General features: G+C 39.6%; 3 protein-coding genes across 31 annotated transcripts in view; 1 reads left to right on the plus strand and 2 right to left on the minus strand.

Moving 5' to 3' along the window:
* The window catches only part of kank4 (KN motif and ankyrin repeat domains 4), a 77,173-nt gene extending 63,123 nt beyond the window's left edge, over positions 1 to 14,050 (minus strand). Inside the window, exon 1 of one of the 2 annotated variants that reach the window (XM_008406176.3) lies at positions 13,942 to 14,050. The gene's annotated coding sequence lies outside the window, so the exon portion shown is untranslated. Of the gene's footprint in view, positions 1 to 9,851; positions 10,128 to 13,941 lie in introns of those variants that run through there. The other variant, XM_008406175.3, reaches the window with a different exon arrangement.
* Positions 14,051 to 14,824: 774 nt separating this feature from the next.
* Positions 14,825 to 23,156, plus strand: usp1 (ubiquitin specific peptidase 1). Of its 3 annotated transcripts, XM_081606081.1 has the most exons (10): positions 14,825 to 14,905; positions 15,031 to 15,198; positions 15,686 to 15,900; positions 17,342 to 17,483; positions 18,648 to 18,749; positions 18,908 to 19,083; positions 19,278 to 19,981; positions 20,149 to 20,307; positions 20,632 to 20,833; positions 20,907 to 23,156. In XM_081606081.1, exons 3-10 carry the CDS (start codon positions 15,731 to 15,733, stop codon positions 21,661 to 21,663), a joined length of 2,412 nt encoding a protein of 803 aa, XP_081462207.1. In that variant the 5' UTR covers positions 14,825 to 14,905; positions 15,031 to 15,198; positions 15,686 to 15,730; the 3' UTR covers positions 21,664 to 23,156. The 3 variants fall into 3 exon arrangements, with proteins under 3 accessions (XP_081462207.1, XP_017159925.1, XP_081462208.1); XM_017304436.2 differs by having other exon boundaries at positions 14,848 to 15,198; XM_081606082.1 differs by lacking the exons at positions 14,825 to 14,905; positions 15,031 to 15,198 and adding an exon at positions 15,287 to 15,608.
* Positions 23,157 to 23,795: 639 nt separating this feature from the next.
* Positions 23,796 to 27,218, minus strand: part of dock7 (dedicator of cytokinesis 7) — a 49,146-nt gene continuing 45,723 nt past the window's right edge. For 17 of the 26 annotated variants that reach the window (XM_081606075.1, XM_081606073.1, XM_081606071.1 and 14 more), the window contains 7 exons: positions 27,008 to 27,142; positions 26,805 to 26,894; positions 26,483 to 26,719; positions 25,934 to 26,077; positions 25,745 to 25,851; positions 25,506 to 25,673; positions 23,796 to 24,533 (listed from right to left, as the gene is read on the minus strand). In XM_081606075.1, coding sequence (XP_081462201.1) covers positions 24,491 to 24,533; positions 25,506 to 25,673; positions 25,745 to 25,851; positions 25,934 to 26,077; positions 26,483 to 26,719; positions 26,805 to 26,894; positions 27,008 to 27,142 — 924 coding nt within the window. In that variant the 3' untranslated portion in view covers positions 23,796 to 24,490. Of the gene's footprint in view, positions 24,534 to 25,386; positions 25,407 to 25,505; positions 25,674 to 25,744; positions 25,852 to 25,933; positions 26,078 to 26,482; positions 26,720 to 26,804; positions 26,895 to 27,007; positions 27,143 to 27,218 lie in introns of all 26 variants that reach the window. The other 9 variants (XM_081606070.1, XM_081606065.1, XM_081606079.1 and 6 more) reach the window with 2 other exon arrangements.

The following is a 27,218-nucleotide window of genomic DNA, read 5'->3' on the forward strand; positions in this document are numbered from 1 at the left end:
CACATGGAAGAGAGCTCTGGGTGTGTGCACAGTGTAGATAACTTTGGGCTTAGCACCTCATCACCCCCTGTAAGCACAGAATATGTCCAGCACAGCGGAGGCCCGGCAGTGAATGTAGTGACCTTCTATTTGAGAAAAACATGTAATCAAAGGCTGCAGGAAGGTGATGGAGTAGAAATAAAATACTGTAAAATTGAAGGCTTTGCTTGACATGAAGAGTTTGTGTTTCCCAGCGAAACATAAAAACAACAGTAAATCTGATGGTTCAACACCTAATGACAAACATACATGCTTTAAAGTTAGATTTTCTGACAGTTGTTTTCTTTATTGTGGTAAAGTAAAATAGGATCAGATCTAAGAAAAACTCTTATAAAGAAATGAACAACTATGTATTTTTAAGATATACTTAAAAGATGTGCTACAAAGTCACACCTTATTATTTATAGTTAGAAATTAGCCTTTTTGAAATATAGCAGGGTTGATATTTTAACTCACTCCTATTTGGATTGTGAAAAAGATAAAGCTTAAAATTTGGAACCCTTGGTTTAAATCCTGGCAAGGGGCTTTCTGCATCGTTTTCTCCATTCATCATACTAGTATGTTAGGTTAACCAACCACATAAACAGCCCTTAAGTGCTAGGACTGCAGGCAGATATGTCATGACAGAAGATCTGACACCATGACAGCACCCAACCTCCCAAAGTAAGTGAGGAAGATGGGGATTTATCACAACTATTACATAGTTTCTACCAGTAATATTGCTATTGAATGATTTTCTTACATTATGCAACCCTACTTCTCTGACTTTAATGCCTGGATATTTTATCATGTCCCAGATCTGTTAGTAGCCCTCAACCTGGTAAACCTCCCAGGGGAACATCTTTATTTAGATCCTGGACTACTGCAGGAAGCACCACTGTGGAGGTTCAGCATATATCTTCCTTTTAGGAACCTCTTAGGAATTTTCAAATATCCTATTTGACTACACAGTACTGGGATATTGCATGCATGTATAGTCATGTTTTTTTATTCATAATCCCAAGATTATGGCCATGGGTTTGTGAAGGAACACTGAATACTGTTGGAAGATTGAGCTGTTTATCTCACTTCTTCACCACAAAGATATGATAACGTGACTGCAGAAACAATCATACACCAAAACACTAAGTTGATCTAAGCTAACTGGTTAATAGTCAGTCATCTCTAAAACCTCACCTAAGGTAGCACAACCTCCTCCCTTTCCTAGAGAGAACCACAGTCTCAGCTTTTGAGCTGCTAATTTGCATTCAAGGAGCATCAAATCTGACTGAAAACAACCCAGCTGAGCTCTGGAGCCTCATGGAGCCTCATGCTCTGACTGCGTCCGAAGTGCATGTCATCCACATAAATAAAGACATGACATCCTCATCCACATGTTGAATGTCTCTCTCATAAAAGAAGTGCAATTTTCAACTCCCGCTGCAAACAGATGTGACTTACTAAAATGCATGCAATGTCACTTCATGCTATTTGTGTACAAAGACCCTTTACAGGATTTTGGAGCAAACCTGACCAGAAGCTCTCTGGATCTCTTGACTTTTGGGTGACACTTTGAGTTTTGGTGTAATATAGAAATGGAGAAACCACAACAAACATTTAGGCTCCTGTTTGGCTGCACTTCACTCCACACACCTGAAAAGCCATAGCCAATGATACAGGCACCAAACTCCACCCTTAGAGGAGAGAAATGGTGCACAAAAATCCTGCTTTGGTATGCAGATCAGCTTTAGAGCCACAGTTTGGTTTGTTTCAGCAAGATTCAAACAAAAGAAACACGCTAAACATTTTCTTATCAGTGAACAATGTTTCTGTTCTGTGTACGGACAGTCCAGATCAAACGGAGAATTTGATTCCATTTTGTTAATTGATAAAATTCTTTAACAACAAAAAGCTGAAGGATAAAAATCTATGTCAGTGTTTAGAATTTTCAAATATGACTCTGACGATTTGATGTTGAAGGAAATATCTGAATTACTTTGGAGTTTGGACATTTAGACCCAACAGTGTTCAATCTTCCATCTGCTGTGGGATACTAACAGACGATTCCTCTCCCAGGCTTTTGGGTCTGGCTGAGTGCGACAGGCAGCTGCATTTGGAGTTCAGCCTGCTTTTCTCCATACCAGGGATATTTACATTTGGCTTGACTTCAGGAGAGTAATTAAGTTAAATGCAGAGCAAACTACCGTAGTGCTGTTGAAAACTGCTGACATTAAGCTCTGGTCCAATCCATCCTTCTTTCTCTGTTGTCAATGTAGCTTAATGAGCGACTCTAAAGTTGCCAAATAGCAGACTTTACTGTTAGCTGGGGATCCTCTTAGACTAGTGCTGCACTTTAAAGTTGCATTGTGTGCACTGTGTTTCCAAACCGCAGAATACACATTCCTAATCTGCACTCCTTAAAACATTGTTGTGACCATGTGGTATGTGTGGGCCAATCCAAAAAAGGCTGTGCCACAGCTTGTTTTGGTAAAAATACATGCACCTTTATCTTTGCAGAGTCTTAGTAGTCACATCCTTTCATCATCCAATCAATAGCAGAGCATTTTAGGCTGGGCATGAACAACATTTTGGTTGAGACAATAATAAAGCAACTGAGAATAATGCAGAGTCTGTCATGTAACCACAGGCTTTGGCCTCCTCCTTACCTGTTTTCTAAGTCTCAAATTCAGTGCAAAAAACCCACAATCCACCTCAATTCCCATTCATGTCAATGTACATGTATCATCTAAAATGCTAAAAGATGTCTTTTTAAACACTTTCTAGCACAAACCTAAATGCATCTTATTACAGGGAGCGGTCATTTCCAACAATATTGAAACAGGAAGTTCCTTCCTCCTGAGTTCAGCAAATTAGAACACAGTATTTGACGACAAAGGTTCCATTAAGGAAGTCCAGTGTTACCCTGAGCACTCTAGGCTTCTCTCACGACAGACTCTGTTTTTTCCTGCGTGTCAATGCCAGGAACCCATTAAGTAGCAGCGCTGGGGAAACAATACAGGGATGGACCTGTGCTATTGTTTCTCATTGCTGCTCCTTGAGAAATCTCCAGCCTTTTCCGTTATTTCTGGCAAAAACCAAGCCAGCTGTATATACATAAAATGATCTGCCTAAGCCAAACAAAGGCCATATTTTTATCCTCTAATGAATACGCTGTATCTCTGTCTTCTATCAATACCAATACAGTTCTGTGATTAAAAGGCAGTATCTTTTCTGTTACTAATGCATTTATGGAAACTAAGTTTAACAGTCTGTTGCAGGTGTTGGTGATCTTTGGAGGGTTTTGAGCAGCTTTTTCTAGTGTTGAAGTATCGTAGCTGACTAAATCAGTTGTGTCCACTGGACAAACAGCTAAAACATGCAGAACACCAGTCATCAAAAACAGAAATGCCCACCAATGGGTGGAGGATAAAAACCATCATGTCACAATATTTTTACAATCCCAGTGAATTATAATTTTCCTTTTACAGCTCTACACCCTGGCTTTTAAGGAAAAACTTTAAAAAAGAGCATTTAGGCCAAAAAGATATTCTAAGCACAGTTTAATCCGTTTGTATCTTCTTCAACTTGGTTGATTGTTGTTTACAGCACATGCAAATCCCTATAAGCTTCAATGCAAACTTCTTTTCTGATCAACCTGGTACATTAAAAACATTATGACCAAACATTAGCAATCGGGTAAAATCAGATTTTAATCTTTTAAGGATGACACACTTCCAGCAATCCATTCCATCAGTAGCAAAGTAAACAAATATCTGTTTTAATAAATAAAAGATGTCATCAGTTCCACTTTGTGTATTTATGATATCAACCGCTTGTTTTCTTTGAAAACGAAAACCAAGCAAATATCCTCCACCCAACGTGAAAACAAGAAACAAGGGAAAGTCTTACAGTATTGTTCCTCTGATCTCCATGCCTTCCCGCCCAACTCACTGACCCTTGTCCAGCCAACGTCACCCACTCACACGTCCACAAAGGAAGCTCCACAAAAACACACATACCATCACTTCGCACAGCAAAAGGCAGACCTATCCTTGCACATTAGCACATTGTGCTTCAAAATATTTACTCTTTTTCAGAGGCATGACTCCAAGATAGTAAGGATTTATATTAACATCCATAATATAAAATATGATACAAAAGCAGTAACATATATCGCAAATAGGAAAAGAGCAACATAGTGATGGGGTAAATGGTAATCAGTTTATTCCAGTTGAATGATTGTGACATTTAAAAATAGGCATTTTCGTCAGTGCATTAAAGGCTGTGCAATTTATGTGCAATCTGATGCATCTCAGGTGGAAATAATTACCCACTAATAACCTCCAAATATGCAATCTCCTCATCAGCACAAATCAGCCACAGTTTGGATTTTCAAGATGTTCAACTCCATGTACTGCCATGTCTCAATTCAGGTGCTGGAATGAATAACACTGAGTTAAATAACTTCAATTAAATCTGCCCAGATATCACAGACTGAATCAGTTTGGAGCATGCTGTGCAGATGTAAGACATTCCTTTAAAAAAACGAAATGTGCTTTCTGTGCAAAGGCAGAAATCTGCCCACGCTGGCAATGATTTCAGTGCTGGCTGGCTTATGTCCAATAGCAGGCAACTGCAACCACAACAAACTCATGAATTGTCTGGGACAAAAGTGCTGAGTCCGCAACTAAAGGGTAAGTAAAAAGGCAGTTCACTCTTTTAACTGTATTGTTTGATTGTTTTATATTACACATGATTTATGTCTGTGTTTGTTAAATCTGAAACATCTAATTAGATCAAACAGCTTGCAAATTGCAACACTGTGCTCAAGCCAAAACTTATTCATACCTTTGGCAGATTTAGGTTTAAAGTAATCTTTTAAAGATAAATGAAACTAAGAATATCAGTGAAAACATGCAAGAAGCTGGTTTGGATTGCCAATCAAGGTTTAATTTGAAGACTGATTACTGTGGAGAAACTAAATAATTTTCAACATTCTTCTGAGGACAAACAGAAGCAGTAACCAGTTTTGGACCATACACAAGTCATGTGGATTTTTTTATAGAAACATTTGGGATTTTTCAGGTAAAACAACAAATCCTAGACTTGGTGAAATCGGGTTTTTGGATCACGATCAGTGCTTTTATTTCTTCCTGCCCTGCAAGAATTGCTGTGCTACACAACAATTTTTTAGCAAAGTGTTGCAGTTAGTGGGACGCTGTGGTTTGCAGATTAGAAGTGGTGCTGGTAAAAAGTGAACAAACACCCCTGGTGCCTCTGTGAACTTTCCTGATCTGCTGACACAGATAGAAGCGAACACACCTCCAGCTTCGGAATACCAGGATAGCAGAAGAAAGAGCTGCGAAAGCATGCACAGATGATCACTAGAGTGTCAGCGGAGAATGAGATTAGTAGTGCCCTCCCCAGGCGTTCGCTCAGCTGGTGTGTGTGTGTATGCTCTGACTCCTGGCTCTCGTGTATCTGTGTGTGTTCTCAGCGTGGGGTTTTTGGCTGCTTTGACTGACACACACAGAGAGTTTAGGGAGTCCCGTCCCTCCCACAGCTGAGCTAAGAAGCCTTAAAGCTCCTTATCCCATGACTCTGCCACTTGTTTGATAAAAGAGAATCTGTTTAAAACCATTAATATCATGGAACTAAAACAATTAAAAGAATCTGACTTTAAGTCGGCCAGTATGCTGCAAACGTACACTCTCGTCTGAAGGTTTTCATATATATAAGCTAATTTATCCCTGAGGGAAATCAACTTAGCACAAACATTTGCAGATAAACACACTCAGGCTGTGTGGGCTGAAAGAGGAGTTTACAGGATCAGTGAAGCCTTATGAGAAGTCGTGGATGTGGAAGTCTGTGGAATATGAAGCACATGAGGAGTGCTGGGCGTCCAGCCAGCTGAAGCGCAGAACACAGCCTGGCATCCACTGGCACAGGCCGACTTCAAACTCTCATCTGGGAAAATTATGGGCCATCTCCATCATTGACTTGCAGTTCTTGACACAGCAGATCTGCACAATGCTAGTGGGTTTAGACGTGTCACACTGCATACATTGACTATTTGCCGGCATCTATGTTTAGGGAAGCAGGCTGTAATAATTACTATTTTGAAAGTCATAAAACCTCACCAAAAAGAACAAAAAAAACAGACACACATACAGTGGGAGGGTTATGGGTTAAAAAGCACTGTATGGCTATGTGTTCATAGTGCAGCAGCTCTGTATAGGAACAGCCATCCTAAAATGCTCACTGGGCTGCCTGCAGATTCTCAGAATGTGTCTGCATGTGCGACTACTCCAATACACTTTCCATCAGATTAAGCTGCTATGCCTTTTCTTTAGTAGAGTTCTACCTAGGGCATTGGTCCTTAATGGCCTGCTTTTCATAGCAGAAAAAAAGTAGGATAATTTTTCACAGGATTCTAGTTTCACATCAAAACTGCCTGTGGGTCTCAAAAGTGTGCATACTCCTGGTAAAATCCCAGGACTTTAATAGCTACTTTAGTCCAGCAGTGCCCAAAGTCGGTCCTCCAAAGCCGGCATGCTGGATGTTTTAAATGTCTCTCCGGTGGTAATTACAACCTTTTCAGCATGTCGATGTTCTTGGGCCTTCTAGTGAGCCATCATTTGAAGTTTGTATTCAAGACGTGGTGAATGTATTGAAGAAAACTGCATAATGAAAATGGGATTTTCTCCAAAATGAATAAAAAGACAAGAGGAAAACTAATAAGGGAGTCTGCAATGAAAAACAAAGAAACAATCACAACACTAATGGAGCTGCAGGAATTTCTTGCTTTTACTGGTTGATTTCCAGATGATACGAAGGTTCATGAATTTTCAATATATCTGGAGTAAGGAGTAGGGTTGCAAAACAGAAACATGTTATTCCGCTGAAAACATCCTGACCTGCCTGAAGTCTCCAACATGTGGGAGAGCAATTTTATGGTCAGATTAAGCTACTCTAATTCATTGGTAGATTCGACACAGAAAGAACATTGTACAATATTCAACAAACAATATACCTAGAGGAAAACATGGTGTTGGTGGAATCATGCTGTGGGGTAACTTTTCTTGAAGTAAAACTGGGTCATTTTTCAAAGTGGACACAATTATGAGCAGATCCTGCAGGTGTCTGCTACAAGGCTGAATGGACTGTTGTTTATTTCAAAGTTAGTCCAGAACTAAAATTAACAAATATTTAGTGCAATGACATAAGATTGTTGAGGACAAGAAATTTTCTCTCATTTTGACAGAAATGAAGAACTTTAGCAAGAAAAAGCCCACACGTACTGCAAAATCAAGATATAGAACGCTAACAGTTATGCCCACTTATGTTATCTATTGTTTATAAAAACACATTAAGTCCATCAGCTCTAAACCTAAAGATTTTAGATGCCATCACATTGCATAATGTGTCATGATAGTAAAAATTTTGAATCCAGCTTAAAAGGTCAAAACCTCATCAATACAGACACACTGATCAGAATTTTGTGACTGATTTTTGAATGTCCAGATAATCTTGTCAGTAAGGGCATTGATTTCTTCTACTAAATGTCACAAGAGATAAAAACCCTTGCAAGTACAAATCAGCTGCATTCAGGACAGGTGAAACATTGCAGATGCTTTCTGCAAAATTCACTGGGATTTAATAACACAACTTTGTCCTGTGTGGCTTTAAGCTCCATTAAGAAACATGGTGTGGAATGTGGAATACTTTAGATCTGTTATATACTGGCCTGAGGTTGTCTTTGCCAAACTGAGTGCACTTTATTGTTCATGTTTGTTTTAGCACTTTTAGATTCCTTATATTATTATACCCTGGAGAGTAAGTTACAAAATACATTTATTATTAAAATCATAGTGTCTTTCGTACCAAGTGGGACAAATTTTCTTAGAACAAAATAGTGCTTAATTGTGAAGAGGAGAGATAAAACCAGAGTTTTTCTTTTCTTTATTGTTCAAGTAAGAATCTGAATAATTTGGCTTCCATTTCTATTCAGTCCCTCAAAGTCAATCCTTTGACTGAAGGGTATTTTGCAGTTGTATAAGGTTTTTACTATAATGTATGAAATTCTTCACAATTGTGAACTACTTTGTGTTGGTCTATCGGATAAAATCTATTTATCCATGCCTACACCCGCTTATCCTGGCAGGGTCACAGGGTCAATCATTGGGTGAGAGGCAAGATCACCAGCCAATCACAGGGCAACACAGAGACACATAGGACAAACAACAGTAGCTCTGCCAATGCTAAAACACAACACCAACACAGTGAGGCGTTTATACTTAACGTGTACCGAAAGTGGTGCAGTATTCTTTAAAAATGAGCCCTTATGGTGGAGTCATTTAAATGCCAGTGCAGGTGGACCAGCTCTGCAAGAGTATTTTGCAAATCACCCAGTTTGTGTGAAAGATGACATGCACAATCTGCGAGGACTCATAAAAATTCAGAGTTGCATGGCCGTGACAGCATGACAACGTGAGAGGTGGGGACGGCTCAATGCACCAAGTATAAACCTTGCTGTGACACTCCATAACCAAAACTTCAACACATGTCAAACTGAAAATTTACAAAACAGCCATGTAAATTATCCAATTTCAAGTTATCTGGAAAAATTATTTTACGGAAACCTAAGTGCGCTAAACATTTTTGAAGTTAGCAAAACCACTAAGCGAAAAATTAGCTTTGGTATTAGCATATTAGCGGATTAACAGAAATGTGCCCACCTCCTTGTGGAGAAGATGCAAACTTCATGCAGAAAAACCCCAGGCAGGGATTCTACATATAATCACAAAAACTTGATATAAAATTTGTGGTTGTGAAAAGTTACAAAATGTGAAAATATTTTAGGGGTTCTAAAACCTTTTCAAGGAACTGTAAAATCAAGTACCCTCTGTTAATGCTAAACAAGTGTACAACTTCACTTTATGTTTATGATTTCCTCTGAAAGCTACTGGCTTTGTAAAAAATACTTTCAGATCTGACCTCCTCCGAATAGGATACATTGCACAGAAAAAAAAATCAATAGATGGTAAGCTCTTCAAAAAAAAAGGCAAATTTGCTTGTTTTCATTTCCTGAAAGGTCGACATTTCACAGATACACTGCTTCATCAGACACTGCCGATTTGCAAATCACACAACACGATGTGGTTACACTGAACGCCAGTGGCAGCCACCAGCGTGTGAGCCGGTATGACTCACCTCTCTGCACCTCCAAGACAAACACACCGACACAAACATAAATAAACTCAGAAAGCGGGATGAACACCGATCCGGGTCAGCCCCGTTTAACGTGCTGCTCAGGTTGGGCGCTGAGGTAAAATTGTAGGTGTAACAAACAAGACACGTGCACAGTATGACACCTATAGTGAACAGCCAACATTTAATGTGTAACTGCAGTCTGCCAACCAACCAGAGCCGACGGTCTGTGGCAGGCAAGCAAGCAGAGCAGAGGCTGAGACTAACTGTGAATACATGCAGACACAGGAGAGAGGAGAGGCAAGGAGGGGTTTGACTGTGAAGGAGGGAGAGGAAACCAAGCGAAGACATCCCCACTGAGTGTTCACCGAAGCCATCAGCTGAAGCTGCAGATATGATCGCTCTAAACAACAAATAATCCCCTGGATGGCAACTTTTGAAATTATGCCTATTGTGACTATGTGTACGTAGACGGAAATATGATTTAAATGGTGTGATGATACTATTGATTGTGGCAATGTAGTAGTAAAAACACCAAATAACAAATAGGAGAAAACTACAGAGAGAATGCCAAAAAAAATGTGTAGTGAAGCAATAAAATGCAAATAAAAATGATCTCTTACCTTTGTAAGTGAGTGTTCTATCCTTTCTAATAAAACTGCAATTTAGTAGACGCTTCTGTCTTTGTAGGACAAGTTACATCTATATGTATGCTTCTTTCATCTGAGCATGAACTCGTCAGTCCTCTGTGCCAGCGCTTTTGGTCCACCTTAGTAGGTTTGTGGAAATACACACAAGATGGTAATGAATAGTGGAGAGTGAAAGGACAGCACTACGCTGGAAGGCAGGCAGTCTGCATGAAACAGGAGAGCTGGGAGAGTAGAGAGCAGACTGAGTAGGATGCAGGAGCTATTCTTCCCAACATCAGAGTGGCCGGGTTGGAAACACCCACCTTCTCAGCATGCATCAAATGGGAAGCCCGCTCTAAAGTATGTGGACATGGAAAACTCCTGCGTGCAGCGGCAGATCATACCTGATGAACGGTGGCTCTAAAAAGTGTTTGCATCACTGGAAGAACTGCCAGATTTTTTAATGCAAAACCAAGAGACTATGGGAAGGCATTTTTTCCTTTTAATTATTTAACACACAAACCAAAAATATAGACCTGTTTGCATAAATGTGCACTCCCTTAAATGAGTACTTTGATAAAGCAGCTTTTAATTTGGTTTTAACACTCACTCTTCTTGGGAACATTTCTGCTATTAATTATAAAGCATCTGATAACCCAGAAACAAAGTTCAGCTGCCCAAGCAAGATTTTTTTGAAATGTGCTCATTTGTATCTATTAGCTAAAGGAATAGTTTGCAAAGAGATTACAAAAAAAATAAGTCATCTAACTGTAGAAATGTATCAGTCTGGAGCCTGGAAGCAAAACAAAAAGGGCATCACTAGAAGAACACGTTGTGACTAAGTCTGTAACCAAGCCAAAGTGTGGAATGCAATTAAACTCCTACCAAATAATGCAGAACACTGAAATGCAATCAGAAGCTACTTCATACTTTGATTTGTTTATTTTTAGGTTAAATTGTTAGAGGACATATGTAACATTAAAGGTGTAATGCTTTAAGTTTTCCGCTCATATCATTATTTTATGAAAATGTGTCATTTTTCCAAGCGTGTGTAGACTTTTAAGATCCACTGCATAAGCATGTGAGGCTGTGAGCGCTTGTTAACTTCTGCTTAATGACATATTAAGCCTTTCCCCTCAGCCGAGTGCAGCCTGTGAGATTTGTCCACCGGTGCTTTTTTCCGGAGGAAAGAAATAAACCGCGATAAAAGTCTTCATGCCTTCAACGGCTCCTAATGAGTCGAATTCGGGGCTCAAGATGTGTGTTCTTATAAAATCACTGCAATGATGTGATTAAACCAGCTGTTCCCAACCTTGAAGGATGCCCTGCAGGTCAAAGGAGGGAATGTAACTCTCAAACACGAACCCTTTAATGTGTTTGTGTTTTACTGCCTTATTCGCAATAAGTTCTTCAAATGAAATTAGAAAGACTCAAAACATGCTAATGATGTATTTCCAGGTTTGCTAAAAAGTGTTGCAGTACAGTAATAGTTCATCTGATGCAAATAACAAAATAACAACTGTGTGCAGCTGTAACAACAGGATTTGTACTGAGAGTTCAAAAGATTCTTGGAGTGCACCGTTGCCTGTCACTCAACATGCCTTCATTTTCCCATCAGTGATCTCCTGACAGAGATGGAGCATGAGAGTGGGGAGATTTCTTTTTTTTTTTTTTTTTTCCTGGGCTTTAAAGCGTTCACACCACCTACATCTCCCGGTCCGTGCTGTGAGGGCTCCACGCCTCCTGGGACAAAGCCTGCTTTAATAAAGGCCAGCAGCATTGCACAGGGCATGCAAAGAACTCCTCGTTAACACAAGTTAAAAGAATAAAATATACAAAATTGCTGCATTTACATCAAGTGAAAAGAAACCAACTAAATTCTTCCTTCAATAGAAATAATATTTCTAACATTTCAGAGCTCAAATCTGCTTAATGACTTAATTATGTGTTTTAAAGTCTCATTTCTACTGTTTTAGGAACGTCATTCTCTATAGCTCAGGTCATGGGTGGTGGGATTTGTCTTTTGTTGAAGAAAAAAAACATAGATATTAGGAGGCGATGAGAGAAAGGCACCACAATAATGCTTCTTTATTATGCAGCCCCACGTTAGGATTTAGATGGACTCTGAGACGGGATGTGGAAAATTACTGCCCCATCAGTTGTATTTGTCAGATCCAGGGCCAATATAAGGCTTAAAAAACTGAGAAGCATCCCCCAGTACTCCCTCCTCCAAATCCTCCTACACCCCCAACTAATAGTGGGCCCCTAAAACCACCAGAATTATCATTCTGTGGTTGCATTAGCAATCGAGCAAAACAAAGCTCCCTAATATGTAAAAAAGCTTTCATTATGAAAAAACCCCCAGTTGATTAACATGTTAATGTTCTGAAGTACCCCACTCCATCTCTGCTAACAGCTAAATCCCTTAAACAACAGCAATCAGGATAAACTGCTTGTTTGTTTTTACATTTGGGTTTCTTGTGTGTGTTTTCTTTTCTAAAAATAATCTGTATAATTTTTTGAGAAGCTAAAATAAAAACCAAACACCATTCCATTTGATAATTTCCATCCTTTACTCTGCCATTACCGTCTGAAGTCCTAGCAGAATTTATGAGAACAAAAAAAACAACCATATATTTTGAAACATGTCCACCAAGTTGGTAGACTAACAAACAGTAGTGCAAACCTGTGCAGTGGAGGGGAAATGGTTCTAGGACAACCATTCACTGACATTACAGCTGCAGGTCTTTAGGGTATGTTTCTACCAGATTTGCAGATCTACAGACTGATTTTTTTTCCTTTTTGTTCTTTACAAAAAGGCTCTAATGCCACTTTGACTTGGATTCTCTAACACATGAATGAATATTCTTTGATCAAAACCATTTCAGCTCTGACCCTGTATCGTAGCTGTCCTGCTCAAAACGAAACCTAAAGTCTTTTGCAGCTTTTAACAGTTTTTCTTCAATTATTGGTAGGCAAACATCTCTATCCATCTTTTAATCAACTCTATTCAAGTTCCTTTTAAAAACAATGCTTCCCCATAGCATGATCCTGCCACCACCATGTTTCACGTTAGCTTGTTGAAGCAGAAATGCAGCGTTAGTTTTCAACAAATATCGTTTTTGCTTTGGTTTCATCTGAACAGAACTTCTCTTCCCAGACTTTATCTGTCCCTTACACGGCTTGCAGAAAGCTTCAAATAGAAGTTTGCATGGCTTTTTTTAAAAACTATTTTCTTGACAGTTTTCCATAAAGGTCAGTTTTGTTGATTACTTGACTAGAGGTTGTCTTTTCAACACGTTCTTGCACCTGAACAGAAATTCTGTTTAGGCCCCCCAAACAGGAGCTCTGAACCAGCTCATATTACAGCTTGGTAAATCATTCTCCTGATTTATTTTCTTTATTAATCAAGTTAATTTTGTAGCTATGTTACTTGGGATGAAATACCCTGAAATTATTCCTGTTGTGAGATTTTTGCACACTGAACCAGTCATGAAATTTATATTAGAGTCACTCCAAAGCCCGAGATAGAGGAGACATCCTATTCTGGAGCATTAGACTGAGGATACTTTTGGGAATATCAGCCAGTCCCACAGGAAGTACTAGTCTGCGAAACTACTACTACCGTCCATTATCTGCATCCTTGCGGCAACAACACCTGATAACCAAGGGGTTTCTTGAAGCTCGGGCACAGTAGAGCTCAGCTCCATCGATGCAATGTTTGCTGCTGACCAAGCATCCACTCTGCAGCAGCAGCAGCAGCAGCAGCAACAGCAACAGAAGAAACGGAACGTCTCCAGCTCGAGTATCGTATGAAAAATATATCCCCGCAGTTTGCATCCCACCGTGCAACGACGCACCTGTCGTTTCGCTTTTTTTTTTTATTTTGGCAACATTCAGGTGCTACGATACTCCCCTCATCGTACAAACACACGCCAGCACCAACAGTCTGTAGCCCTTTTAACATCACAGTGCAACTGATACTATTGAGGTGAGACGAGATTAAATAGACACCTTAGTGCTGCGATCACAGTACATTTACGTTTTCCCCCAGAAAGCAAAGCACAAACAAACTGTATCTTACCGTTAAAATCATGAAGGAGTAGCCTGGTGACTGTCAGATGAGGAGATGGTCCAGTGAAGATGGTGATGATGCTGCTGGATAGTTTGCTGTCATATTCCCTGGATAATGTCGCCCCCTGTTGATCAAAACTGTGTACAACCGTTGTTAATCATTCCAACGGACGGGACAGTTTTTTAAATTTAGGAATGTAAAACTTTACTTATAATGAAACAATTTATAATTGCAACTGATACAAACACGGTATATATTTAGTTATTATTATAATTGTTTTGGAGCATACAGCTTTCCGAAGCAATGATAATGTCAGGTTTGCAGGTAGAAAACGGATATATGATTTCAAAATAAAAGCACGAAATTGTTGATGTTTAGTTTACATTTTACTTGTCATTATGCCACATACTATGTATGTGCGAACTTTTTAAAACAAAATATATAACGACAACGGATTATATTGAATAATATTGAAGGTTTAGTTTTATCTATGTCAAAACTATACTAGCAAGCAATGTGTTCCAGGCCTCTTGATTAGTATGCCCTTTATAGAATCGTGGTTGCAGTACATTATGATGACGGAAAAGGTAAAAAGTGATGTAATCAAAATATCACAATATCAAGCAATAATACCGCAACTTTGCAATAGTTTTTTTTCCCAAATACGAATACTTTTGCTATGAATCGCAAACAGCAAACAACTTTGGTTGAAAAACCATCCCTAAAGTAATCATAATTATCCAAAAATGGATTGTATACCTAACCAAATTGTCTAAGTTTATTGATAAAATCTCCTCCTCTCAGCAAACAGCTATTTTGCTTGTGAGCCTTTATTTTGATGGGAACCCCAAACTCTCGATCTTTCTCCTTTTTAGCTCAGCTGCCCTTTCAGGAAACACTACAAACATGGCGTCAACAGGGTGGATGGATTTCGTCTTTTTAGGTGTCCTGAGATCGGCCTGCGTTTTAGACTGTAAATTTTCCACGTTATCTAATTTTACAAAAACCTGTGCATATTTATAAGATTTATTTGCTCGCATGGTTTACATTTAATATGTAAACCATATTTTAAACCATATTTTTGTCGGATATGTTCAGACAGTGTCGATTCTTCACCGGCAGAGAAACGGTCAAAGTGTCTTCGAGCAGGAAAAAGCGCCAACTTCTCTTTGCACCGTCTGAATAGTCAAACAGCGGACTAAATGGTTTGAATGACTATATATTTGGGAATATATATTAAACTTGAAGCTGGAATGAGTCCTTCAGGTAAGACTTAAACGTGTCATCTGACTGTTCGAATTAAGATAGTTCGTTGTTTTGAATTAAGCAGTTGAAGGCAGCGTGCTGCCTGTTTACTCCTCCCACTGCTTCACAACACCGCTCCATGTCGACCCAGTTTTTATACTGTGTTGTGTTCAAATAGTTTAGAATGAGTTTTTAAATGCACACTGCTTTGTTTTTACTATTATGTAAAAAAATAGAGAGGCAAAGGTTCGTCTCTGGTTGTTGTGGAGGGGTGGTTACACAGGCATCATTAAGTTAGCGTTAGCTTGGTAATATGTTATATAATACCGAACTGAACTTGTAACTGTACACTACAATGTAAACCAGAACCGTCTGAACTGATCAACTCGAACTGTTTTGCTCAAAATTACACCACAGGAGCAAAAACTTAAGTGCGTAGTTACGTTCGTTCATGTCGAGCTCTGATGGCGCCCACTGAAATATAATGTGCAATTCTCTTTTTCGCCAGTGAGCTGCGCTGTTCGGTCTCAGTAAGATACCAAGGAGAACGAAGATGTCAGGTCTGCTGGCTGAGAATGCTGGAGCAGGACAGGGGAGTCCTGTGAAAAGGAACAAACTTTCCTTAAAGTTCTTCCAGAAGAAGGACACAAAACGAGCTCTGGATTTCTCCGAACCTCAAGCAGAAGAGGCCAAAACACTAGAACAAGAAGATTCTCCAGCCAGGTGGGTCTGTGAGTAATAGTAGAGTAGTTTACTTAATTTTTCAAACTTTGCAATAATAAACCACATTGTCATGTTATGAACAACACTCAGTTAATCACCGAGATACAGATGTTGATATTTTAAAAGTAGTCCATGTTAACTTATTTTGTCAGCAGTACACAAATCAACTTCTTTTTGTTTTTTAAACGGTTGACAAATGTCCATTTTTGTTAAAAAAAAAAAAAAGTCAAAGTTTATTTATAGAACACTTTAAAACAAGCAAAGCTGAACAAGTACAGTTTGGGTCATAAATCATATAGGAACAGCAGTCATTAGTTGCTGGAAATAATTGTATCTATTTAAGACACAGGTGTCAAACTCCGGTCCTCAAGGGTCGCTGTCCTGCAGTTTTTAGCTGTGCCACAGGTACTAAACACTGGAATGAAATGGCTTAATTACCTCCTCCTTGTGTAGATAGGTTCTCCAGAGCCTTGCTAATGACCTAATTATTCTAATGAGGTGTGGTGCAGGAGAGGCGCATCTAAATGTTGCAGAACATCAAGGTTCAGCATTTTAACTTTTTGCCAACTTAAACAGAGATTGTAGAAATGAAACTTCTGGAAAACTGACATCTTCATTTATCATTAATTAAATGTGTAAGAAAAATAACATTTAAATATTTATTTTCCAGACTTTATTGCTCATTGAGTTCAAAGTTTTCTCAATCTAGGTTCAGCAGTCTTAAGATTTATGTAAATAAAAACTAATTGAAAATGAAATGGTTCTTTAGTACAAAAAATGTACATTTAGTCACAGAAGTAGTAAAAAATGGTATTTTAAAAGGGCATGTAAATATGAAGTATATCCCTGCAGGAAGAAAAAACACAGTATGTTTTGTTTCTCCAATATGTTTTCTGTGTGTAGATAATCTCAACAACTACAAACATCCAGCAGCTTTCTAACACCCACTGAGTTTGCTCATTTGTATATCAAATCACATTCCAGCATCCTGGTAAGAGATTAATGACCGTCATCAGTCTGCCGGCTCTGCCAATCTGGGTTCTCAAACTTTTCAGCCTTTTATTTTTAGATTCTTCCTATAATTTGTATAAAATTTCACAGTAACTTTTTCCATTGCAGAATTGTATACACCCTCTGTATATACACCACAAACAGGTTTTCGACTCAGGATAAACAAAGAACATGTAATCTCTCCCCACTCTGAATTAGGGCTGCACAATATAAATAAAATCTGTTTTAAACATTTTGTTGAATTATCGGATACTTAAGACACTTTTGGCCCAGAACACAGAAGGAAAAACTTTGGCAAGCGTAATAATATTGCTACAGTTATATACAGTTTATGCTCTCATTCCATATAAAAAACCTAGAATAATTTAAGCAATGACTGTGAAAATTAAAACAATCCATTTCCTGTTTTGTTTTTCCTAATGTGCTGCAGCTGTGATCAGGTGGTCTATGGCCCCGCCCCCTGTCCATCTTCACCTGGCCTTCCAATCCCATGTGAGAAGAGAGAGAACCTGGTGCCTTTTGTGGGTCTCAATAACCTTGGCAACACCTGCTACTTAAACAGCATCTTGCAGGTGGGTGATTACTTCTTAGTTCCATTTTTACAAATCAAAAAAATCTCCTTCAGAAATGTATTTAATATATATTTTGCTTCACCAGTTTTTAAGTTTGTCCTGGTAAATACTTGCTGGTTTCTAATCTTTAAGGAAGTTTTGCACATGGCAGCACAAAACAACCCATAAAAAGGCAAAGAGATGAAATTGTTTCTCATTCACTAAAAGAAGAGAAGGGTGTTTTCAGGTAGAACGGCTTAAGGCTGGAGATAAGAGGCTGCTTTGCAGTGCTTTGTCCTCCTGAATGATGCATTGTGTGCTTAGATTGCCTCATTGTGGCTTATCTGTAGAGGCATTGTTTGGAAGTGAAGAGACGTCAAGCGGTGAACGTTTTATCACCCAGTTGGACTCTTGTGTGATCTCCTCTGTAACACCTGTTCACACAGCGGGCCTGTTGCTGCAGTGTCATATTTCACCTGTTGCTTACAATAGGTGAGATGTCTCTCCTTTCCAAAGAGGACAAAAGATAAAGAAATTTGCCTTGTCTCCACAGATATCGGATGTACAGAAAAAAGCACAAAAAATTTGTAAAAGTATGAGATGGATTTCAGTATAAATACTGAAATTTCTATTTCAGTATTTTGATAAATATTGATTGACTCATAAAACCATGTTTTACTTAATTGCTTTTTTTTTCGTATTACTACTTTTACATCTTTTTTTTTTCATTTCAAATCCAGTTTCAATCTTTGTTTTTCACTTTCTTAGAAATGGTGGAAAATATTTTCAAAAACAGGCTCTTGTTTCAGTCATTCCTTCTGTGAGCTGAACTGAATTCAAAATCCAAATAAATATGAGCTGCAAAGAGCGCTTGTCACCAAGAAAGTAGACCTTTGATGACACTCGCTGTGAACTATGAAAACCCATGGAGTGCATTTGTTAAAATCAATTTATAAAATCTTGATACTCCTTTAAATTGTTGTGTGTGTAGAAGCTGTTTATAATAGCTGAATAGGTTCAAGTCGCACACACTCAGAGCCTGTGACAATTTCTTTGGAAAGACCAGTTAAACTGGAAGGAAGCCATCCTACACATGTTCATGTCTGGGGTACTCACTGGCTGCTGGGTTTTAGAAATCTGTGTAAATGGAGGTAAAATGTAATGAATTGTGTTTTTCACCTGCAGGTTCTGTATTACTGCCCTGGGTTCAGAGAAGGGGTCAAGAAGCTGTACGACCTTTCTAAAAGACCAGAGAAACCAAAGGACGAAATTGCTAAAAATGAAGAGGTTGGTTCAAAGCAAACTGTTTAAAGAACTATTTTTAGGATATTACACTATTTATCTGGATGTTGACATATAAACACACTTTAAGGGTTTTTCTAAAGCTCTTGTGTGTTACAACTAGAACATTTATTCAACAAACCTCTTGGGTTTTATTTCTTCAGAGTCAGCAGTCAGAGTGTGTGTCTGAGACTGTGCCGGCTCACATCGAGCTCCTTGGGAGCTTCAGCAGCCTGATGACCTCAGTGGAGCAGCTGCAGTCCAGCTTCCTGCTCAACCCTGATGGCTTCAGCGAGGGAGAGCTGGCCACGCCCCCTCGCAAAATACTTCACACCATCAGGTCCTGTCAGCTACCGCTGCTATTCAAAGGCTAACCTGAGAAAAAGTAGAACAGGATAGTTAAAGTATTTGCAACAAAATAAAAAAAAATTTAATCTGAATGAGTAAATTGAAACCTAATTTGTTGTTTTTGATATTTAAATGTGTTTAGAGTGAAAATACTTTGTGTGTTTACTGTGTGTCTGTGTCTTGCAGGCAGCTGAACCCTATGTATGAAGGCTATCTCCAGCATGATGCTCAGGAGGTTTTGCAGTGCATCCTGGGATACATTCAGGAGGCCTGTGACACTATCAGAAAAGAGCAGGAGCTGGAGGGGAAGGAGGAGGAGGACGACGAAGACGTTAAAACGGAGAATGGCGTTCCCTCGGATTCCAGTTTCTCTGGGCCGGAATCGAGAGCTTCCGTGGACGAGGACGGACAAGTCAGCGGAAAGAGGAAGAGCGACACAGAGGTGGGAAACGCCAAGAAGAAGCCCAAGTCTAAGAAGTCTGAGAACGCTGAGGAAAATGTCTGTAGAAACAAACCCTTCACTCGCTCCAAGAGGAAGTCCTCCAGTGACATCACCGTGGACAGCGCTCAGAGTAAAGAGGGAGACCAGGAGGAGGAGGAGGAGGAAAAGAAGAATCTGAATCCCGATGAAGAGAAGGATGAAAAAGCATCCAGTAAAGAGACAAGCGGGAAAAGGAAGAAGAGAGGTACTCTCGGTTGGCTGAGATCCTCTGGAAAGCAGCCGAGTATTTTCTCAAAGTTCTGCAGCGTCGGGAAGATCAGCTCTACAAATCCAAAACTTCTGAACAAATCCGAGCCAGAGAATGGACCGTCGGAGGAGCCAAAACGGAAAAGCACTCAACAGTCTGCAGCAAGGAAGTCAGCTAAAGGTCAAACAGAGAAACGACAAGGTAAGAGATGAGAAATGAAGGTAGAGGGAGTAATGTGGGAAAATGTAGAAAGTTTGAGTAACGCCTGTAAGGCAGCACATCGTCAAAAACTGCTAACTTTGGTTAAAAAGAATCCAGAATGTTTGTTAGAGATCTGATCATAATCCAGGTTTCTCTGTTTGCCTCAGACGTTCTGGGCCTGATGGAGAAACTGTTCCAGGGCCGACTGGTGCTGAGGACTCGCTGTCTGGAGTGTGAGAGCTTCACAGAGCGGAGAGAGGACTTCCAGGACATCAGCGTCCCGGTGCTGGACGACCAGCCCACCAGTCCAGAGGACCTATCTGACGGTGAGGCGTTGAAAATATTGAATTGTGACAGAAAAGTAAGAACAGAAGAAACCTGTAACTTGCCAAATTTTCACAGCTCCATAGGCATGCTGGGTGCCTCATCAGCCATTTTCTCTTCACTGATTGTATTTGTTGAAAAGTCAAGTTTAGCTTTTCTGCATTTCTCAAGATTGCTTTATCGGAATAACAACATTTCCCAGAAATAACAACCTGAGAACTAGAATTTTGGTTATGTAGGGGAGATTTTTTTTAAACAACTACTTATGGTTACTTATTAATGAAATTAATATGACACAAAACAAGTAATATTGTTCATCTTCTCAGTCTCTCCAGACCCGAAGCCTGAGATGAAGACCTTGACGTGGGCCATTTCTCAGTTTGCCTCTGTGGAGCGCATCGTTGGTGAAGATAAATACTTCTGTGAAACCTGTCATCACTACACGGAGGCTGAACGGAGTCTGCTGTTTGACAAAACTCCTGAAGTCATCACTATTCACCTGAAGCGCTTCTCTGCCAGCAGCTTGGAGTGAGTTCACAAACGATCCTTTTGTAAAACCAAAACTCTTAAGGTTCTGAGTCTAACCTGGTTTTCCTGGCAGGGTGGATCCGTACGCAGGCCTCTCGAAAGTCAACACTCCCTTACAGACGCCCCTCACCCTGTCTCTGAACGAGTGGTGCACAAAGCCGTCGGCTGCTACAGGGCAGCAGTACGAACTGTTTGCTGTGGTCATGCATAGCGGCGTCACCATCAGCAGCGGCCACTACACCACCTACATCCGCATGTCCGATCTGAAGGATGTGAAGGTCTGGCTGCAGGACAAGAAAGAAAAGGTTTCTGAGGAGGATGTAAAGGAGAGCAAAGAGGAAGCACAAACAGATGAAAACGCAGCCTTCGACGATGGCGAGGTGTCGGTCAGCCTGAGTACAAGGGGGCAGCGGCGAGCGGGTTTGGCTAGCACTAAATCAGGGAGCAAAAAGCTTTTGGAGGGAGGTGTTGGACTCCTGGGGGGACAGAGGAGTTTGCCCAGTTGTGAGCTGGGAAGCGGCAGCAAAGCAGCTAACCGTGACGCAGCGGAGGGATCTAAACGGAGAAAGACGCTAAGCAGCTCCAGCCAGAACGGAGGCGGACTCAAAAAGGAACCAGAGGGCGCGGCAGTGGCTCCCCCTGGTGGGATGGAGGCAGCAGAGCAGCAAGCATTAACCAGCCTGCTGGAGTATGAGGGGAAATGGCTGCTGTTTGATGACTCTGAAGTGCGTCTGTTTGAGGAGGAGGACTTCCTGCGAGCCTGTTCTCCTGAAACGTGCTCCTCATCCACACCGTACCTGCTGTTCTACAAAAGGATCCCCGAGCCCTGACACTAAAATAAGCACAAGACATACATGTACACACACATACACATATCTGTAATTGTTGGTGCCAAAAACATTCATTGCCATTTCAACACATTATCTAAAGTTTGTTTCCACCTGCAGCAGTCTCCTCCTTTAGGACCAAGGCCAGTTGACTCTACTCTAAAGCCGGGGCTCACGATAAAGACTAGCTGAGTTTAAAACTGTTTTGTTATTTTTTTTGGACGTGTCAGGGATGTTTAAGCCTTGTTTGTACAGATTTAGTTGTTTGTAGTGATGCATTTTTGACACTGGCTTTCATACTTGTCATGCCTTTTGTTGTTTCCGTCTGTAAGGGTTATTAGTGGCAAGAGTACTTTTCAGCACAGCTTTTATTTAAATCGAAGACTTTTTTCTCTCCATGCGACAGAATTTGCAAAATACTTTTTTTTTTAATGCAGTGTTTTCTCAAACTCCTCTGATTTATTTTTTTTTCTCAAATCTCCCATTTGTATGCTGTTTTTTTTATTACTGTGCTTGGGCCTTCAATAAGTTTTTTTTTTTTTTATAAAAAACATTTACAATATATTTCTATTAGAAATACAAAAATAACCGTGTGCAGTCTGTTTAGAAAACCAGGTTTTTATATCACATTTTATATAGTCAAAGTTCCAGTAATGTCCAGAATTTAAAAGTGCAATTCTTGATTTAAAATCCTTTATTCTTTATGCTTATTACAGAGTTTAATAGTATATTTAGGGAAAGTAAATGTTAAAGTTGCCCATTATCCAGCCTTTTTGTGTGTGTGTGTGTGCAATGTTATGTTTAATTGATCACACATTCTAAGAGAAAATAATTGAAATTATTTCTGGAGAGGCTATTTGATACTTTGAGAACTCCTGGAAAGTCCAAATGGGTCCTGCTGTATCACTCATAACAGTAATAACCACGGACAAAAATCTTTTTTTTCCTGGATTTCTTCAAAAAAATCTTTTCACAAACCCTAGAAGGGAAAAGAAGCTGCAAGAACTCACAGGCTGGACAGAATTTTCTGCAACCCTGGGGATGAGGAATCAGTTGCTTGTATGATGAATAAAAAAAATAGATTTGGGTCCATTCGACCTACCTCACTGCACCTTGGTCACGACATGGAAAAAGTCTGAGGCTCCTCCCATTGCACAAGTTGCTTTCTTTTTTAGTGTTTTCCCCTTAACAGCTCTAAGTGTCCCACATGTTCAGTTATATTTTAACTGCGTTTCCATCTGCCCTGGTAAAAAGGATGAGAATTGCATCATAATTGTCATATAGTCCAGCAACCTTTTGACATCCTTTAGTTAATTGGCTCCATTCATTTTTATCCATGCGAGACAAAGCTTCATATTGTGAAGTATATTCTGTATTTTGCTTGAAGATTTTCTTCAGAAGATAAAAGCAACCTTGGTGAGTGTGAAGCTGCGGCCCATACCAGCTGTAATGACCCTTGGGTTGAAAGCAGACGAGCAATAAAGTTTTTACCTCCAGTTTTGCTTTATTGTCATTTTCTTTTGCATAAAGCAGCTTAACTGGAATTTAGCTTAAGTAGTACATACCCTGCAATATACAGGTGCATGTCTAAGCATATATGGGAAACATTTTTTACTAGTACATAAAAATGTAATGGGTTTAATTTCTGGTTGATTAAGTTTCGCAAATTTGAATATTATACATCAATAAAAATAGATTTTTATAGCAAATGTCTACAAAACCATGGTGAAGATTGCTGACTTGACAATTGTCAAACGTCCTGCATAATAAAAACTGCTGAACTGTTTGTTCAGAGTGCTGCAGCCAAACACATTAACATAAAGTTAAACTGAAAGAAAAACTGGTTGATACTGAACCAAATGTCAAAAGTCTCTTTAAAATGAAAGTTTTAGTAAATCAGATGAAAGTCGTCAGCCAGAACAAGTACCATTATTTTTTGTAAAGTTTTCTTATCGTTTGTATTTTTATTGTAAGCCCTGATAAAAATGAACAGAAATAAGTGCTTGACATGTGTCGCTGTCTAATGACTATATGCGTCTCAGTTTTTTAATTAAATTACATTTTCAATGCTATTCCAAATTATTTACATAGGTTTGTTCTGTTCATTGCAAGAAAAAAAAAAGTCACGCACCATCTGAACATTAAAATATTTATTTAGTAAAATATTTAAAGTAAAACAAAACTACATAAAATTATACAAGGATGTTTTAAGTACCTAATTTTAAAATGTTTCAACATAGAATAATAATAAAGCATCATGATAAATACTGGTACAACTTTTCTTTTTTTTTCTTCCTCGCCTCCCTCCAATACATAAACTTTCAAGTCATAAATGCATTGCTACGCTATAATAAAAAAAAGTGCACAAATGAAATTGAATACATTATTTTTTGACACATCGTACAGAATTAAATAAACACCTTGACTTTTAAAGTGGTACCTTTTTCTGTGGACGCTTGTAAAAACGTTGGTTGTAAAAAGGGGAGCAGGGGGTTTGGCACTTATCCGGGGCTCAGAGCACTCTTCGCATTCACTGGTTTACAGCTTGAAGGTTCTGTTGGTATCAAGTGTTTAAATGTGTGGGTTTCTTAAGGTAGCTGAGGGGGAAAAAAACATCCCCATAGCAACAAACAGCAACTCCTGATCCTCAAGACCTCCTTGTTCACTTTGCAGACTGTGCGACCGTTTGTCTAGAAACAAATTAAGACACTGGAATGACGTACCGAGCTCCTTCGCTTGTAACAAACACTCCTATTTACACTTCAAAATAAATTAATATTGCAAATTTCTGTAGTCTTTGTGTCGGTGACTGAGTGCAATCTCTCCATCTTCAAATGTCAAGCTTGCGAAGACTCAGTCTGCTGAAGGAATCTCTGCAAAATGGAAAGAAAAAAAGAATTTAGAGAATTTCCTGCTTTTTTCCTGGATTCCTTTTAAGTACTGATGGACATGAGCTGGATGATTTACTTTAAAGCTTGATTTGAGAAGTCGGGCAGCATTTTTTGACTTGCAAAAGTATTTACAACCCTTGAACATTTTCACCTTTTAATGTAAAATCACAAACTTAAATGTATTTTATTTGGATTTTATGTGATAGATCAGCACTAAATATACAACTGTGAAGTGGATGAAAAGAAACATGGTTTTCTTACTGCTTCTGAGAGCTCTTACCACAGATTCTCGGTTGCATTAAATTTAGGACTGACTAGGAACAGTGTTCTGTGAAAACTTATAACTAGTATTTTTTTGATTTTCATAGAGCAGCAGGATTTATAAACACACAGGTGGACTCTCTCAATACTAATTAGGCAACTTGGAGAGAATTTTATTAGGCGTATCAGAGTAAAGGGGGGTGAACACAGACGTACACCACACATTTCAGATTCAGTTGAAAACCATATATCATTTTTCTTTCAATTTCAGTTTTTCATTACTTTGTGTTGGCCTATAATATCAAATCTCAATCAAATATATTGAAGTATGAGAATGAAACATGACAATGTGTAAAAAAAGTTCAAACGGTGCGAATACTTTGGCAAGGCGCTTCATGTATCTGCTGTTAAAATATCTAAATCTTTGGGTGTTTGTGTGCAGCATCACTACTTTCATGTTAATCTCTGTTTTTAAAGGTGGCTGCAGTGCTGCAAACCGTTTTCTTTTTACTTGAGAAAACTCTAAAATCTCTAAACGACAACACAAAAACACAAAGTGTGGTTTCAGAGCTACCTTATCAAGCTGTCCGTTTGCTGCGTGATTATTACAAAAACAAAACACTGTTTAAAAAAAAAACCCAAAAAGCACCAAAACAAAGAAGTGAGCACAGACGTCAACATGTCTTCTCTCACCTGTGTGAGTTGACCTGCAGGACGGGTTTGTAAAGCTGCGGGATCTTCCTGTTGATGAGGGGCTGCAGCGCCTCCTTCAGTCTGTGGTAGTTCCGCTCCAGCTCCCTCTGGTACTCTTTCTGGTCCGGTCCGATCAGGCTCTTGTTCTTCCGGAGGGCGTCTTCGCACCTTTGGCAGGACAAACGTTGGAACGTAAAACTGAAATGTCCTAACAAACAGAGTGTGGGAGCATAAAGTACCTCTTTGTGAAGTCCTTAAAGCACAGGCGGAGCTTGTTGTGGTGTCGATACAGTTTTGGGTCACTTGGGATTTCTGACAGGAACACCTGAGCCACTTCCAACGGACCCTAAAAACGGGTTTTCTATATGAGCATCAGCAGAAATAAGATCAAATAAAAAGAGGTGCTGTGTGTGTCGCTGATGTCTGACCTGGTTCACCGTTGTGCCCACAGATCCCTGCAGGACCATCTGCAGCATTTTGGCGTCAGCAGGGTCCTGGTGGGTGGCAAAGGCCAGCTCCTGCGTCTTCTTCTGCATATCCTCTATCGCCACCTCTATGGGTGTGGAAATAATCTGGAAACAGAAAAACATCCAGAGATTTTACTAACTGTAATAATACAATATGCTAAACAGCATTTTCTAATCTGTAATTGACTATTTCTGTGAAGAATTTCCACAACAGAATGACAGTTGTTATTTGTCGTGGGTTACAGACTACAGTCATATCTAAAAAATTACAATACATGTTCCAATGAGCCTCGTTTGTCAGACTAAAAGTACATTTTGGAAATAAACTTTAAGCAGTTAAATTTATGTATTATATATTAAACATAATTTTCCTTTTACCATTTTAACATTTCACAATAACTCCTTCAAAAAGTACTTGTTTACATAGTTGTGAATCTTCCTTCAGTTCTCAGCAGACATCTGGCTTGTCCAAGTCTTTTCCAGTTAACTGCTTGTGCCTTCATGGCCTACCTCTTCCTTGTGAATGATGTTGATCCTCGTCTTGATGTAAGGAAAGGCGTGTGACGTGGTAAGGATGGTCTTGCGTTTGAATTGCTCGTGCAGGTCCCCGTGGGCCCGGCCGTCCAAGGTGAAAGGGGTGCAGTACACAAAGCGCCTCAGGTTGTAGTTCTTGTCGAAGTAGGTTATGCGGTCTTTCATCTCGTAAGTGTCGAAGTACGGCTCCACGTACGTGATCTGGATGAAGGCCTGCGCACAGTAAAATGTCGTCAAATGACCGGGCGGGTTTGCCGCGGATGAATTTGACGTGGTGATGAGGCTTTGGAGCACCAACCTTATTGGGGTCAAGTTTGCACTTATCTACAGGGTTGGAGTCCTTAATGACTTCTACCTGCTCCTCCCCGAAGCGCTCCCCATAGAAGCTCTAAGAGAAAAGAGGGCGGGGCCTTTACACTTCTGCTAGGTGCAAACATTTTAGACCGGTTTTTCTTTTGCGGTTCAAAAGTTCAGGAGTTGCTGAAGAGCGATGCCGTTTACCTCGAGCCTGTGGGAGATTTCGGCCAGCTTCGTGATGGCCGGCTCTTTGTACACAAACTCCTGCTCATCCAAGTCGCCAAACTTTGAACCATAAAATCCCACCCTGAAGTACGTACCAAACATCCTCTTCCCGTCCTGTGAGCAGATAAAAACACCTGTCAGAGAAATGTCTTCCAGTCTAAATAAATTAAAACTTTAGATAAAAATCACA

This window comes from Poecilia reticulata, chromosome 4, assembly GCF_904066995.2.
Source record: "Poecilia reticulata chromosome 4, P_reticulata-male-v2, whole genome shotgun sequence".
In the NCBI taxonomy this organism is placed as follows: domain Eukaryota; kingdom Metazoa; phylum Chordata; class Actinopteri; order Cyprinodontiformes; family Poeciliidae; genus Poecilia; species Poecilia reticulata.